At 43.4% G+C, this 13,976-nt stretch overlaps 1 protein-coding gene across 2 annotated transcripts in view; it reads right to left on the bottom strand.

Moving 5' to 3' along the window:
• Nucleotides 1-1,484: 1,484 nt before the first annotated feature.
• Nucleotides 1,485-13,976, bottom strand: part of Acsl5 (acyl-CoA synthetase long-chain family member 5) — a 44,768-nt gene continuing 32,276 nt past the window's right edge. For both annotated transcript variants that reach the window (XM_006527178.3, NM_027976.2), the window contains exons 12-22: nucleotides 13,576-13,710; nucleotides 10,151-10,285; nucleotides 9,213-9,308; nucleotides 6,895-6,967; nucleotides 6,607-6,695; nucleotides 6,224-6,340; nucleotides 4,383-4,526; nucleotides 3,810-3,911; nucleotides 3,209-3,280; nucleotides 2,591-2,740; nucleotides 1,485-1,747 (exon numbers count right to left, since the gene is read on the bottom strand). In XM_006527178.3, the coding sequence (XP_006527241.1) occupies nucleotides 2,600-2,740; nucleotides 3,209-3,280; nucleotides 3,810-3,911; nucleotides 4,383-4,526; nucleotides 6,224-6,340; nucleotides 6,607-6,695; nucleotides 6,895-6,967; nucleotides 9,213-9,308; nucleotides 10,151-10,285; nucleotides 13,576-13,710 (1,104 nt within the window). In that variant the 3' untranslated portion in view covers nucleotides 1,485-1,747; nucleotides 2,591-2,599. The remainder of the gene's footprint in view (nucleotides 1,748-2,590; nucleotides 2,741-3,208; nucleotides 3,281-3,809; nucleotides 3,912-4,382; nucleotides 4,527-6,223; nucleotides 6,341-6,606; nucleotides 6,696-6,894; nucleotides 6,968-9,212; nucleotides 9,309-10,150; nucleotides 10,286-13,575; nucleotides 13,711-13,976) is intronic.

Genomic DNA, 13,976 nt, shown 5'->3' with positions numbered 1-13,976 from the left:
TTACAGCTTTACATCTTGTGCAAATCACTAGTGACCGCTTCTGCCTACTTTAATATCAAAGCCTGAAGCTTGTGCAAGTTCTAGGATCTAAACTTACAGGTGAGCTTTTCAAAACAGGTCGGCAGAACTGCAGGAGAAAGTCTCCCTCACTGGACTTGAGTAAGCTGACTGAGCATTCCTTAATTCTTGCTTTCCTGGAATTAAGGCCTCTGGGGCAGCCAAGCCTACAACACTAGATAGGAGTAAGAAGTGGGCACCTGGGTGCTCAGCAAGAAGCAGGTGTGGTTGTTGTTACCCTGTTGTAAGAGCAGCAGGTGAACATGAGTCAGATACAGTTGTTTCTGAAGGCAGGATGCTCTTGAGTTGACAAAGCAGATGAGACAAGTCACGTGCCTGTGGGAAGTATCTATATTTTAGACAAAAACAGCAAGCATCCACACTGTGGTACAGCCTAGCATGTTTCAAGACCAGGGAGGCAGCCATTGAGGTCAGCTGGAGTAGAGGGGTATAGAGAGGGAAATCAGAGCTGAGAAGGCACTAACCACCGTGCACCCTAGAGCTTAGTCCTGCTTTTCCTTTGTTTCTAGTACAGACATTGTTTCAGCCTTGCTAATAAGCTCAGGGCATGGGGAAATAGTGAATATTCTTGATCCAGTTAGCAGCCAGAAAGGAGTACAAGTTAAAATTAGAGTACCATAGCCACGCCTGGTGGCACACACCTTTAATCTGAGCACTCCAGAGGAAGAGGTTGGTGGGTATCTTAAGTTGTAGGCCAACCTGGTCTACATAGAAAGCTCCATGCCAGTTAGGTTTATAGTAAGACCCTATCTCAGTAGAAAAAAAAGAAAAGGAGAAAGAGATTAACATACAGCAACATACAGGTGGTAAAGGGGAAAAGTAAACTTATTTAGAATGTGGGCCCCGATTAAAGACCTAGTACTCAGAACTGTAGATAGGGTGAGAATAGCTGCTCCTATCTGTTTACCCCAGTAATTCCCCAAATTTGTACCAATGGTTATTTAATTTTGATACAGGTTCTCATTGTGTAACCCAGCCTCAAACCTGCAGTGCTCTTGCCCTGGCCTCCTGAGTGTTGTAGTTGTGGGTATGTGTCACCTCACCTGGCTACAAGACTATGTAACTCAGACACCCTAGAGAAGCGCCTCATCATTTTCAAATCAAATAATTCTAGCATGCAGACAACATTGAAAAATCCAGCTGATTGGTCACATGGTTCTTTCTTCTTCTTGTTTGTTTGTTTGTTTGTTTCGGATTTTGGTTTTTGGTTTTTCGAGACAGGGTTTCTCTGTGTAGCCCTGACTGTCCTGGAACTCACTCTAGACCAGGCTGGCCTCAAACTCAGAGATCCTCCTGCATCTGCCTCCTGACTGTTAGGATTAAAGGCGTGCACCACCACTGCCCGGCCATATGATTCTTTTTTGATGCTAATTCTCATCACAGTTCACAAGACTGCAGGCACAACATAATATCTGTAATAGTTTATTTCAAAGATTTGACATTTACAAGTAGAGGCACCACATGCTATCTGACAGTAAAATACTGCAGGGACTGAAGGCCAAGGAGAGAGATCCACAGAAGACAGGCCTGTAGTGCAGGCATTGCATCGACCTTGCCCACAGTGCTTTGTTCCCAACTCAGGACAGTACTTTAGTGCTTGCTTCATTTACTGGAAAAGTTCACTGGACATAGTTTCCACTTCTTCCCCCACAGCTTCCAGCTCAGCAAACTGTAGAGAACAGACAATGTCAAAAACTGACACTGCAGATAACACTTTAAAACAGCATTCCCTTCTGACCCTATCTGCTGTGGTTTAATATTCCCAACTTAGAAGTCTTAACTAGAGAATTTACACTTTGTTATACTTGACCTTGTTCCTTCATTGCATAAACTTTGATTACACTTAAGTACGTAGTTTGTTTTATAAATACAATTAGTATGGGTGGTAGGTTAAATTTCTAATTAGTGGTTTCATGGAGTAACTGAAAAACATGAATTATAACCTGTTAAACCAATGGTTCTCAACCTATGGGTCATGACCCCTTTGGGGTCACATATCAGTTATCTGATATTTCAAATATTTTTTACATTATAATTCATAACAGTGGTAAAATTAGTTATAAAGTAGCAATGAATTTTTATGGTTGGGGGTCACCACAATGTGAGGGGCTCTATTAAAGGGTCACAGCATTAGGAAGGTTGATAACCACTGTATTGGAGGCCTCAGGAAGTGCTGAGCTGTTAGCAGTTTTTATAAAACAAAGGGTACACCAGCAGGTGTGACACTAGAACTGGTGATCAGTAATCAAGATAGCACTGGCATGGCAGTCGTGAGGAAGTGACACAGAACACAGGCCTGAAGAACAGCATGGTAATAAAACAGCCCTAAGTTCTAAAATGTCCAAGAAGTCTAAGATGAGAGGAGGGTCTTTTATTCGGGTCAAGGGTCTTACATTGTATGCTGCAGTTTACGGGTATAATGGATAAACAACAGGAATGAAGAAAAGACAAAACATGGGATAGATTTTAGGCCATACTTCTGCAAGGCCTCGGAGCCCTCATCAGTAAGTACCTTAAGCTACTACTCCTCGATGCTCTCATAGAGGCTCTTGATTTGTGTCTGGAAGAACTTGGCAAGCTCTACTCGTTTGGCTTTCAGTGTCGGTGTCAGAAGTCCGTTTTCAATAGTGAAGGGCTCTGGATGCACAAAGATACTTTTGACCTAGAAGGTGAGCACATGCTGCTGATTGGCACTTCATCTGTAAGGTGATAAACTGCAAAGTTTATTTCACTTTATCGAAGAAGCTGTACGGTGGGACAGTAAAGACACAGACTCATGCGTTCAGAGATAAGGTCTTCTGCTGTCCAGGCTTTGGTCGATCTTGAACTTCTGATCCTTCCCCTCCCACCTATCACTGAGATTACAAGTATGTCTGTCCTACCATATCGGGGGTAATATGACACTGAAGACGGATTGAAACCATGCATGCTAGTCAAACACTCTACAAACTGAGCTATACTTGACATTTGTGTAAGTGGAGTACAGAGAATGAATAATAAAGGGGGGGGGAGAACACATAAATAAAATCTGTGCCCTTGGGAGTTAAAGGTTTGAAACCAGTGTAAGTGGGAGCTTTACATAAAATTCTAGCGGTACTTGAGGGACCAGAATGGTATCAGCAGTACCTACCTGCTCAAAGGATTTCAGGCCACCCTCTTTCCCAATTTTCTGCAAGTCTTCTAAAATGGCTTCCTTTACACACTGAAACACAAAAACATCACAGCATGTATGCCTGAAGAGAGGTTTAAATGAAAGGCTAAGCAAGAACCAACTCAAAATGCCTGAAAGATTGGATAAAATTGAGATACAAAAAGTATGTTGAAGCATATGTACTTTGCATTTCCCAAAGGAAATATAATGGAAAGGCAAACCTATGGGCTATCAGGTTCTGTCTAAAGGCATTTTCCAGTCTATATTCCATTTTCTCTTAGGCAGCATGTTACTGCTTAATAAAAAATCATTCTATGTTTTAAATTCTACATTCTAATAAAACTTACCAAATGCAGTTACCTGTCACAGAAGCAGAAAGAGTGTCCCTGCAGAGAGGAGGCTCAGAGAACCCAGAGGTGCCCCAGCTGGGAGAGCCTTCCCTCTGCTCCAGCAGGCCAGGGTATGCATGCAACATTCTCTCGCAGCCATGCTTGTCTAGAGAGCATTCTCTCTCAGTCATGCTTATTTGGAGCACATTCTCAGTCATGCTTATTTGGAGAACATTTTGAGCCATGCTTACTTGGTTTTTGCACAGTTCTTCAAATGATCCCTTTACCCCGATCTTGGCTGCAAATGAGGGAAGTGAATCTGGGTCGGGAACCACCACTCCGATCAGGAATGACTGTGGGAAGGAAGTGGATTGTGATAGATGAGGCCTTCAGACTAATCTGATACTCAGTTCCTCACCATACAGAGTCCCATTCTGCACTCCACTGCAAAGATGTTCTATCCAAACCTGATTCCTTGAAAAGAAGCAGTTGTCATTAAGCGTAAAGAATCGAATCCCTAGCCGATCCATTTGCCCTACCCAATCCCCCAAAGGACCAGTTTAAGTGTAACATAAAGAAGAGTTTTGTGTCAGATTAGCTACTCAGAGTGGACACTAAGAGTTCCAAGCAGAAAGTCATGTGAGATAAAAGCTACCTCTTAAGATAGTTGTTTTAACTCCAACAAATTATCGCCTGGATGTTTATGATTCAGAATGTAGTTTTGTAGTTAGTATTGTAAGCTGGGGCATCTTATCTGAACCCACCTATACAAATGCCTTATATGGCTATGAGAACCAACACAGGCCGTAACACTGGTGTATTACCCGTAAGCTCTCCCCATGGACAAAAACTTGCAATACTGGTCTGCTCCTGGAATAAACATTTTCAATCTTCTCTGGGGCAATGTATTCTCCTTGTGCCAACTTGAAAATATTCTTCTTCCGGTCAACAATTTTCAGAGTTCCATTCTGTATGAAGCAGATAAAGGCATCAGTGTTTTGAAGCCTTGGGGATTGTATCAGTAAGAAGGCCACGGGTGTTGTTCTTATTTAAAATAGGTTCTCTGGAGATTTCTGTGTTTCTCTTGGCTTTGGAGAAAGGAGAAGTGGCTTCCACAAAGCCTGTCTGTAGAAAGCCAAGCAGCCAGCCTCGGGGAAAGCCCCAGGGGCCTGCTGGGTTATGCAAATGGCTGGGAAAACATTCTGCAGCCCCCAATTTCTAATAACTTATTTCCAACTACCCCATCTCGAGAACTTTTTGAGAAATGGAGGGGTTATCTCTTCCTGCTGCTAGGTTACTTCCTGTTAAATCCGGGAACAGGCTAAAACAGCTGGGTGCTATTGATCAAGCCAGCCTGTAATTGGCTTGTTAAGACAGAAGCAGGGCTGGCAGGGCAGTGACCACCATCACAGGTCATATGCTGCTTCATTTCCCTGAACTCAATTCCTGAGGCACTTATCTTCTTAGGGATTTGAATTGTATAATTGGGACATGGGGCAAACACAGTCCACTTGAGCACACCATAAGAAGGGCTCTATACTGAATTAACCCTGGAACCATCAATGAGCCAGACTTAATTTAGACTGAAGTGATCAATAATCAGCAGCCTATTATCACTCATGGTGGTTGGAGGGAGCCTATCTTTTGCCTGCCTCCTGGGTTTAGTTTAGAGCAGGGACAGTGATTAGACAAATTTGTAAACCCAATCAATAAAGTATATCATGGGAGTCTCATGGTCAAATATTCCGAACCTCTTAAATCTTGAATAACAAACAAGAGGTAGTAATTACAGCCCCACTCCCTTAACACAGTAAAGAAAACTTTTGAAGAAGGAGACCCTTGGGAAATTCCCCTGTGGGGCTTACACATCTTCATTATAACCATGCTCTTTCTCAAGAAAACATGTGATTTTCAGCAACTACTGCCAGTTGTTCATCAGCAAGCCATTCTATAAAGGTCTCGAAACTTGGGAGGGAGAAGCAGGTGGATTTCTGAGTTCCAGGACAGCCTGGTCTACAGAGTGAGTTCCAGGACAGCCAGAGCTACACAGAGAGACCCTGTCTCAAAAAACCAAAAAAAAAAAAAAAAAAAAAAAAAAAAAAAAAAAGTGTCTTCCACAGAGAGAAACTATGAAGGTCACTGAGAGGCAGGCATTGGCCTATGCATACACATGGTTTAGAAATCTGTTTTGATATGTCTCCATGGGTTAATTAAAAAGAAACACTCCTTTATTGTGTCTAGACACAGCATCAATAGGACTACCATTGTATTTGACAAGAAATATGGAAGGAAGAAAGCCTTTCAGTTGGTTTACTTTCCACTGTCTTTGTAACATTGTGGTCAAAATCATGAAAGTGCCCCAGCCTAGAAGGACTAGCTTTGGCAGCTCCTAATCACATATTGGCCAACTTCTTCAGGATTTCACACTATCCGTAAGAGAGCTAGGACTAGAACACAGATTTCCCAACTCCTAAGCTAGGGTCTTCCCACTGGTATGCTCCACGTTTTACACTTAGAGGAAACACCAGAAAAGGAGGCTGCAAACCCATTTCCCTGCAGCTGCCTTGGCTGATTAAGCTCGTATAGCTAATCCCTCTTGCAACAAGTAGATTATTCTCCCCAGTCCCATGGCAGAGAGCCTTACAAGTTAAGGAGAAATACCCACTGGAAGCCAGCGACCAATGTCCCCAGTGTGAAGCCATCCATCCTTGTCCAGTACTTCCTGTGTTTTCTCTGGGTCCTTTAGGTAGCCTTTGAACACATTGTTACCTTTGATGCAGATCTGTATGCCAGACAGGAAAAGGAAGATATAGAAATGGCTGCTACTTGTAACTTATAAAACACCTATTCTGAACAAATTCACTTGATGGTTTCCATTACAGTATGGAGACTCTTTTTAGTCGCCACTATAGGAAAATGCAGCTCACTGATCTTATTATATTGCTTCCTAAAAGTTGAGGAATCAAACCCAAGCCAGGTCATAGATTTATTCTTTTGGACTAAGCTTCTCCACGTCAATTACCTGAGTGCTGGACATGACCTACTCACCTCGCCTTCGTTGTTTACTGAAAAGTAGTTCATGTCAGCCACATCTTCCAGCTTTACAAAATTGCAAGCCACTGGAGTCCCAACATGACCTAGAATATAGCATATATTCAGGGCTAAGCAACCCTAGAGCAAGCACGTTTCTAAGATGTTTATGTGACTGACTCTAAGGATGAAAGCAAGACTTGAGTTTGCCATTTACCACACTCATCCAGAACACCAGAATTATTTACATTCCTAAGCCATGGGTCAGCTAGAAGACTTCTCCCAACTAGCAAATGGAAAACCCACCTGCTGTCCAGTCCCCAGGTGATGTAATTGAACATCCACCTGTGCATTCTGTTTGGCCATAAGCTTCAAACACCTGGGAAACCAAAGAAGAGCTTTGAGACTTAAGATAAAGTATGACTGGCCATCCCTTATGGCCAAGACAGGAAAACAAACTATAGAAACAAGAGCTGAAAATAGTTTTGCAAAACCTCAAAGGCATGCCCAGCTGCTAGTTCTTCACAACATCTGGTCTCTGTTGCAACAATGTAACTCTGCCAGTGTAGCATAAAAGTAGCCATAGACCATGTATAAATGAATGAGCTTAGCCGAGCTCCAGTAAAATGGCAGTTGTAAAGCAGGCAGTGGGGGAGTACTATAGTTGCTAACCCTCATATAAAGAAGATAATCTTGACCAGAGAAAGGCTGGTGGCAGGAAGCAACTTGATAGGCAGTTTGGCCAGGCTGGTAGAAGTAGAGATACTGAACGATGGTATTTCTAAGAAGAAGTTGGAAGAACTTTTTATTCATCTTTAGGGCTGACAGAAAGGTACTAAGAATAGCCAATAGAATGGCAATTTGAAAACCCCAAAGACCCTTCACTGACTGGTACCAGTCTTTTGATAAATGGGTACATGTATGGGGACTAGTCTCTGTGAGGCTGAGCCTGTTTTTGTCCTATATTTTGGGTGTGATATATGGTTGGCTGAATCAGCAACCTAGACACTCATTTGGAACAGAAGGGAGAACATCCACAGCCAGATCCATATATTTCAGATGGATGAGGCATGAATGAAAGAAGTATAAAGCCATAAAACGACTAGAAAATGTGGGTAAAGATGCTCTTAAGAAAATGTGGGAATTAGATAGCCTTGTGGGAGCTGGAGAGATGGCCCAGAACTGAAGAGCACTGGTTACCCTTCCATCAGATCTGGGTTCAGTTCCCAGCAGCTCAAAAACCGTCTGTAGCTCCAGTCCTCCGGAATCTGTCAGCTGGCCTCTGAGGGCATCAGGCTTGTATGTGGCAAAAAAAAACTATATACGTAAAATAATTTTTTATTTAAACAAAAAAGCAAAACAAAATTAAAAGGAAGAAAAGAAAGGCCTGTCTCAGCAATTTAAAAACCACAACAGAAAACTTTCATCAATTGGCATGCATAGCAATTCCATTTTTATATAGCTATGAACAAGGCAAAGGAAAAAGATAGACCAAGAAAAAATGTGTAGCATTGTGGAGATTGATTTTTAAGTACATAAGGAACTCTTAGCAATGTGCGAGGGAACTAAATCACCCTCTGCCTGCTTTCTGTAAGGAAGTAATCCGTGGAAGAAATACAAGTGTCAGTGAGCAGTGAGGTTTGGTATTTGTGGTGGATTGAACAGGTTTGACCCCAGTGTGTCAATGCATGGCCCATGAGGAGTGGCACTATTAGGAGGCGTAGCCTTGTTGGAGGAGGTGTGCCCTTGTTGGAGGTAGTATGTCACTATGAGGGTGGGCTTTAAGGTCTCCTGTGCTTAGACTACCTCCAACAACTCAGTCTTTTTCTGCTGCCTTCAGATCAAGATGTAGAACTCTCAGCTCCTTCTCCAGCACCATGTCTGCCTCGATGCTGCCATGTTTCCCACCATGATGATAATGGACTAAACCTCTGAAACTGTAAGCCAGCCCCAATTAAAGGTGTTTCTTTATATGTGTTGCCTTGGTCATGATGTCCCTTCACAGTAATAAAACCAAACTAAGACATATTGATAAAAGAAATAGTAGGAAATGAAGTATTTTGACTAGAGGCAACTAACTGGCTGAAAAACTTATCATTGGCAAGTGTGAGGGGAATGGTACTTTAAATATTACCTGAGTGTGTATAAAAGACCTGCCTAAAGTTTCATGATGTACATTAACATGTAATAGGTAAGGCTGGCAAGATGGGCAAAGGCACTTATTCCCAAACCTGAGAGCTGAAATTCCATTCTTGGGACTCACATGGTAAAAAAAGAGAACCCAAACTCTTAAACTGTCCTCTGACTGCCACACATGTGTTGTGGCTTGTGGACAGACTGACTGTCAACAGTGACTCATCATTTGGATGCTACTGGGAAACTGTGAATGACACTAACTAAGCTTTTTGGTAAGGAGACCAGTAGGTATAGCATGATGGGAGTTTTGGAACCCTGACTCCATTTATGTAAAGATTTCTATACTTGATGCATGAAGAAGTGAGTAGTGGGGTCAGGTGTTTTCTCTTGTCTAAGATCTGAGTGTGGCCTTCTCTTCAGTGCCTTTCATTTACAATTTCATCTTTATTTGAATAGTGTGCTTCATTGATGTAAATGTGAAATCTTACCCAACATCCCATTGCAGCCCTGAAGAATGTCAAGACTGGAGTGGAGATGGGGGCGGCTCCAGTGATCATGAGGCGAACCTTCCCCCCCAGGCTTCCCTGTTTAATAGAAACAAAAAGAGCCGTTGAGCCTCTGTTCTTCCTTTTCCTCTACTGTAAAATGGGTGGAATCGCGTGCCCAGCTGTCCAACTTGGTTGACTTACAAGCACATACACTACAGCTTGGCACTATAGAAAATCACTTAAAATGCTTTCTATTGGAGCCATCACCATTCCTGAGAGAACTTGAAGGTTTGTTGTTGTTGTTTTTTAGGTTCTTCAATTTATATCACTTATAAACTGAATGAAACCATACTGCAACTAAGTAAATCCAACTTAACAAAACTCAACTAAGACAATACTACAGAGTGCTGACACCTACATAAAATCTGCTGTACGCTTTCTCATTTCTCTTCAGTGCGAAGCTGCACAAGAGTGATCTCAAAAGGTGGCTCAGTGGGTAAGCATCTGCTGTGCAAGAGGACCAGAGTCCAGACACTCAGAACACAAATAAAGCCAGATGCAGTGGTGCACACCTGTAATCCCAACTCTCTTCTGTGAAGAGGTGAGAGTCGAAGGCAAAAGAAACCCTAGGCGCTAGCAGGCCAACTAATAGCCTAGTGTATACAGCTGTGAACAAGAGAGACACTGTCCCAGACAAGAAGGAAGGTGAGGCTCAATATCTGAAGTCCTCTGAACCTGCACATACAGCATGCCACATGCTTCCCTGCTCTCACCCAAACACACATATACACAAAAGAAAAGAGGCACAAAGAGAAAGGTGGGAGTGGGCATCGAAGATCTATGAAGATCTCTAGTTAGGGTGCCACTGCAACCTGGGGGTGGGGGGGTGGGATGTTAAGTGGCAGCCAGCCCTGCTGTCCAGGATCTATTCAACTTACTTGAATCTTTGAAAACACGAGCTTGTCCCACAAACTGTCCCGCCGAATGATGCCATTTTTCACTTCATTGAATTTACTGATGATAGCCAAGTTCAACAAGAACTTCTTCAAAGGTGTCTTGGCTTCATTTTGTACCTGGAGGGTGATAGAGCCTCTTGGTTAGAAAACTACTGGAGGTATTTATCAAGGCATTCGGTAATAGCCAAGATTCTAATAATTCCTTGCTTCATAAGGAAGTGTCGAACACTTGTTAAGTTGCTTACTAATGACAAATCACAGAGCTATATGGCCACACTCGGAAGCAAGTAACATTATTACATAATGCCCCAGACCTCAAAGACTCCAGGTCCCCAGGAAACAACTTAGATAACAGAAATAAACAAATCAAAAAAGATGGCCACCACCACTGGCTTAAAATCAGATAGGAAATCACCATGGGCCATGACCCGGAAACAACTTCGATAACGGAGATAAACAAATTTAAAAAAAAAAAAAAAGATGGCCCCCACTGCTTGCTTAAAATCAGATATGAGGCATTGGGCTATGCACAGACAGGCTGGGTCTCCAGTCGAGTTGAGGTCTGAACCCCGGTAGAACCTTAGTGGTGATAATTCACCTATGTGGGACGGTAGGCGGTCCCTCATATCTCCTGGACCTCTGGCTCTGTTGAAGTTACGGGCCCCCACAGCTCCCACAGGGAGCATGGCCAGTAGACAATGTCCCACGCTTCTGACCTTCAGGCTACACTCCTCCCCAGTTACCTAGCAACAATAAGATAACAGCCCACCATAAGAGGGGTTGCTTGGCCCCACCTCACTCTCTCCTCATTCTCTCATTCTCTTTTCTCACTCTCTTACTCTCTCTCCCTATTGCTCTCTCCCTCTTACTTTACCCTTTCTCCTCTCTCTCTCTCTCTCTCTCTCTCTCTCTCTCTCTCTCTCTCTCTCTCTCTCTCTCTCTTTTTCTTCCTCTCCTCTTGGCCATGGCCGGTCTCACTCTCTCTCTTTCCACCTTCTCTCTTTCCCCCTGCCTTTCTACAATAAAGCTCTAAAACCATAGACTGTCTCTGTTCATCAAGGCCTGCTGCGCTTGGATGATGGGATAGGCTTTCTCCTAATGAGCCGTTTCTAATATCACAATGGAAGGCCTTCCTGTGCTCCAGTCAAGGCTTGGACTAAGGACTCTTGCCTTCGTGGGAACCTCTCTCCCTCTGCCCTCTCTCCTGTAACTCCAGGGCCAAGGGTGTCACCCTGGGGATCCTGGTATCTGGGGCTGCCCCTTGTCCACCCCTCGTCGAGTGGGGTCAGTGGATTAGATGCCCACCCAGGCCGAGTGGAAAGCATCTGGCAGCCCTCCCGTGTCTGCCTGCCCAGAGCACAGGAGAAACGCTGGCCAGACACGGGCTCTTCTCCCTCCCCACTCCTTCCCCTACCCCTTTAGCCCATAATCAGATAGGAAATCACCCCAAGGCCATGATCACCCTGGGGCTTTTGACTTAGTAGCCCAGAGAAAGGTTTAGGAATCTGGCTTTTAAGAATTAGTACTACCTCTCCTTGCCTCCGCTTTATGATATTTTTATATCCTCCTAACCGAGAGAATTACCATCATTACAGCAAATGTGCCTTTAGCCACATCATACAGAATCCAGCAGAAATCCCTAATGACGATATTTCTCCCCTTTGGGCTCACACACGTTGGTATCATGTTTCCCTGTTCTTGTTATTTCCTCTTTTTCATGATCTTGGCATCATTGTAACCCTACAATCTACCAATCACACTCCTGTGAGAAGAGTGGCCCCATGTATAGCAACAGGAACCTCTTTATTTTCAAAATTATACCCTAAACACTACTCCAGCCTTTAGGACCTCTCATACTAGAAGTTGCACTCAGAGACAGTAGAGCTCTTTCCTGTTCAAAGCATACAGGATGCCTCTCTGACCTGTGCTTCCAATTACAGGCCTGGAGACAGCTAGAGTTGTACATTCTTGCCTCCCAATTCAAGCTGGGAGCGTCCACTCCTGTGCTTGTGACATCATTTACCTATGTCTCGCCATCTGATTCAGATGCCGCCTACATTATGACAGGCCTGATGCCCCTCTCTGCCACAAACTGCTTACCTTTCACAGTCACATGACGAGCTCTCCTAACAAGTCACAGACAAAAAGCTAGGACCAAAAATGTATCTAATCAGATTTCCATGTCTATGAAATAAGTTCCAGATTAAAATGACCTGCGATGTATTACTATTTTAAAATACTTCCTTTCAAAATTAAAAAAAGTTCAAGAACATAAGCCTTAACAACCCAGTCTGACAACTCCACAGTCTGATGAGGCGCTGGAAGAGTGTGAACAGGGCGTATCGTGTCCACACATCATCTGCATTCTACGATACTTTCCATACCAATCCTCACTGTAGCTCACTTTCCATACCTACTGTAGCTCAGTTTGGCCTCTCGTAAGATGGAGTACCAGGATCAGAACCTGAGAGGTAAGGTCCAAAGTACATGAATAATGGTGTCACTTCCTTGGTCTCCTGGTCTATGGAATAGAAGATTCTATATTATACCTAGCCTGGCTTCAAACCCCAGCTCTCAGTAGCCAGTTGCAGTCTAAGGCTTGGCTGAGAAACACACAAATTGAGCTTAGGATATCTGGTATCAGAAAGAAGGGACCCATCATAGACTACTGGGGTCGTGTCAGAAGGACACAGAAGAATTTGATGGGCACACTAGGAACATCAAGATGAACGACTAAAATGAACGGAAAAATACAAAATCAAAATGAGTTCAAAATAACATTGAAAAATCCTCACTGGTCACTTATGAGGATTGCTGGGGCATGAATTCATTATACTTATGAGTGATAAATTAAGAAGAGAATAAAATATTTGTCAGGTCTTTATGGTAGAATGTAGCTAAGGAATGTAAAAGAAGAGTGTTGCGGTTAGGAAAATCGCCATTTTGCAACCTCGGTGAACAGCGCTTAGTGACAGCTAAAACTAGTGTGAGAGTTTATTCTGGCCCCTTTTCTTTATTAAATTCTTTAACAGCCAAGGTTCTGCTTCCACATTGTCATTCTGTGAACAAGCATGGTTTACTATGTTTCTTAGGAGTGTTAAATGCACAAACACATCTGAAATGTTTACCTCCGTCTGGCACCTCAGCAAAAGGTTAGATTACCGGCACATACAAAGTCGAGTGTGCTGGTTAAAAACTGAGGTACTTGCCCAAGTCTGAGTGCAGCACTTCCTCAGATCAGCAGTATTATCCAGAGAAAAGGCGCATTTCCTATGGCTTCTTACGGTTGTAGTTCTAACATGCTTAGATAGATACTTGTCGGAGCTCAGACAGAGCTGGAATTAATTGTCAGGATCCAGTCCCTCCGAGCCTTCTCAGTATAATGCCAGCAGAAGCAAGTCTCATACCTTATCATAGACCCTGTTAAGGAGTCGAGGCACTGTAGGAAACACTGTGGGTTTCAAAGCCTTCATGTCATCAGGTAGCAACCGGATATCTCCTTGGAAGAACCCAATTTTGCCTCCACAGGAAAATAAGATACCCTGGAACAAGATGGAAGATGAGGCTCAGTGCCCTGGATCACTGAAGACAGTCCTATCTCTGATGGAAGTGAGAAAGAAATCGGAAGTTGGCAGGCATATCCCTCTGCAGAACACCTGCTTCCTGCCAATCTAGATACCCAAGTATGTCTCTGAGAGGCTCCCCCCAAGAAAGGGTGGAAACTTACTACTGTTGAAGTGGCAAGGCAGATAACAGACTGTGAAACTATGGGTCCCGCCCTCAGGTTCTGCCACAGCTCTGTGCCCCA

The sequence above is a fragment of the Mus musculus genome, chromosome 19 (assembly GCF_000001635.26).
Source record: "Mus musculus strain C57BL/6J chromosome 19, GRCm38.p6 C57BL/6J".
NCBI lineage: Eukaryota > Metazoa > Chordata > Mammalia > Rodentia > Muridae > Mus > Mus musculus.
Note: the sequence above shows the minus strand (reverse complement) of the source record. Positions and strands in the feature narration are given on the sequence as shown.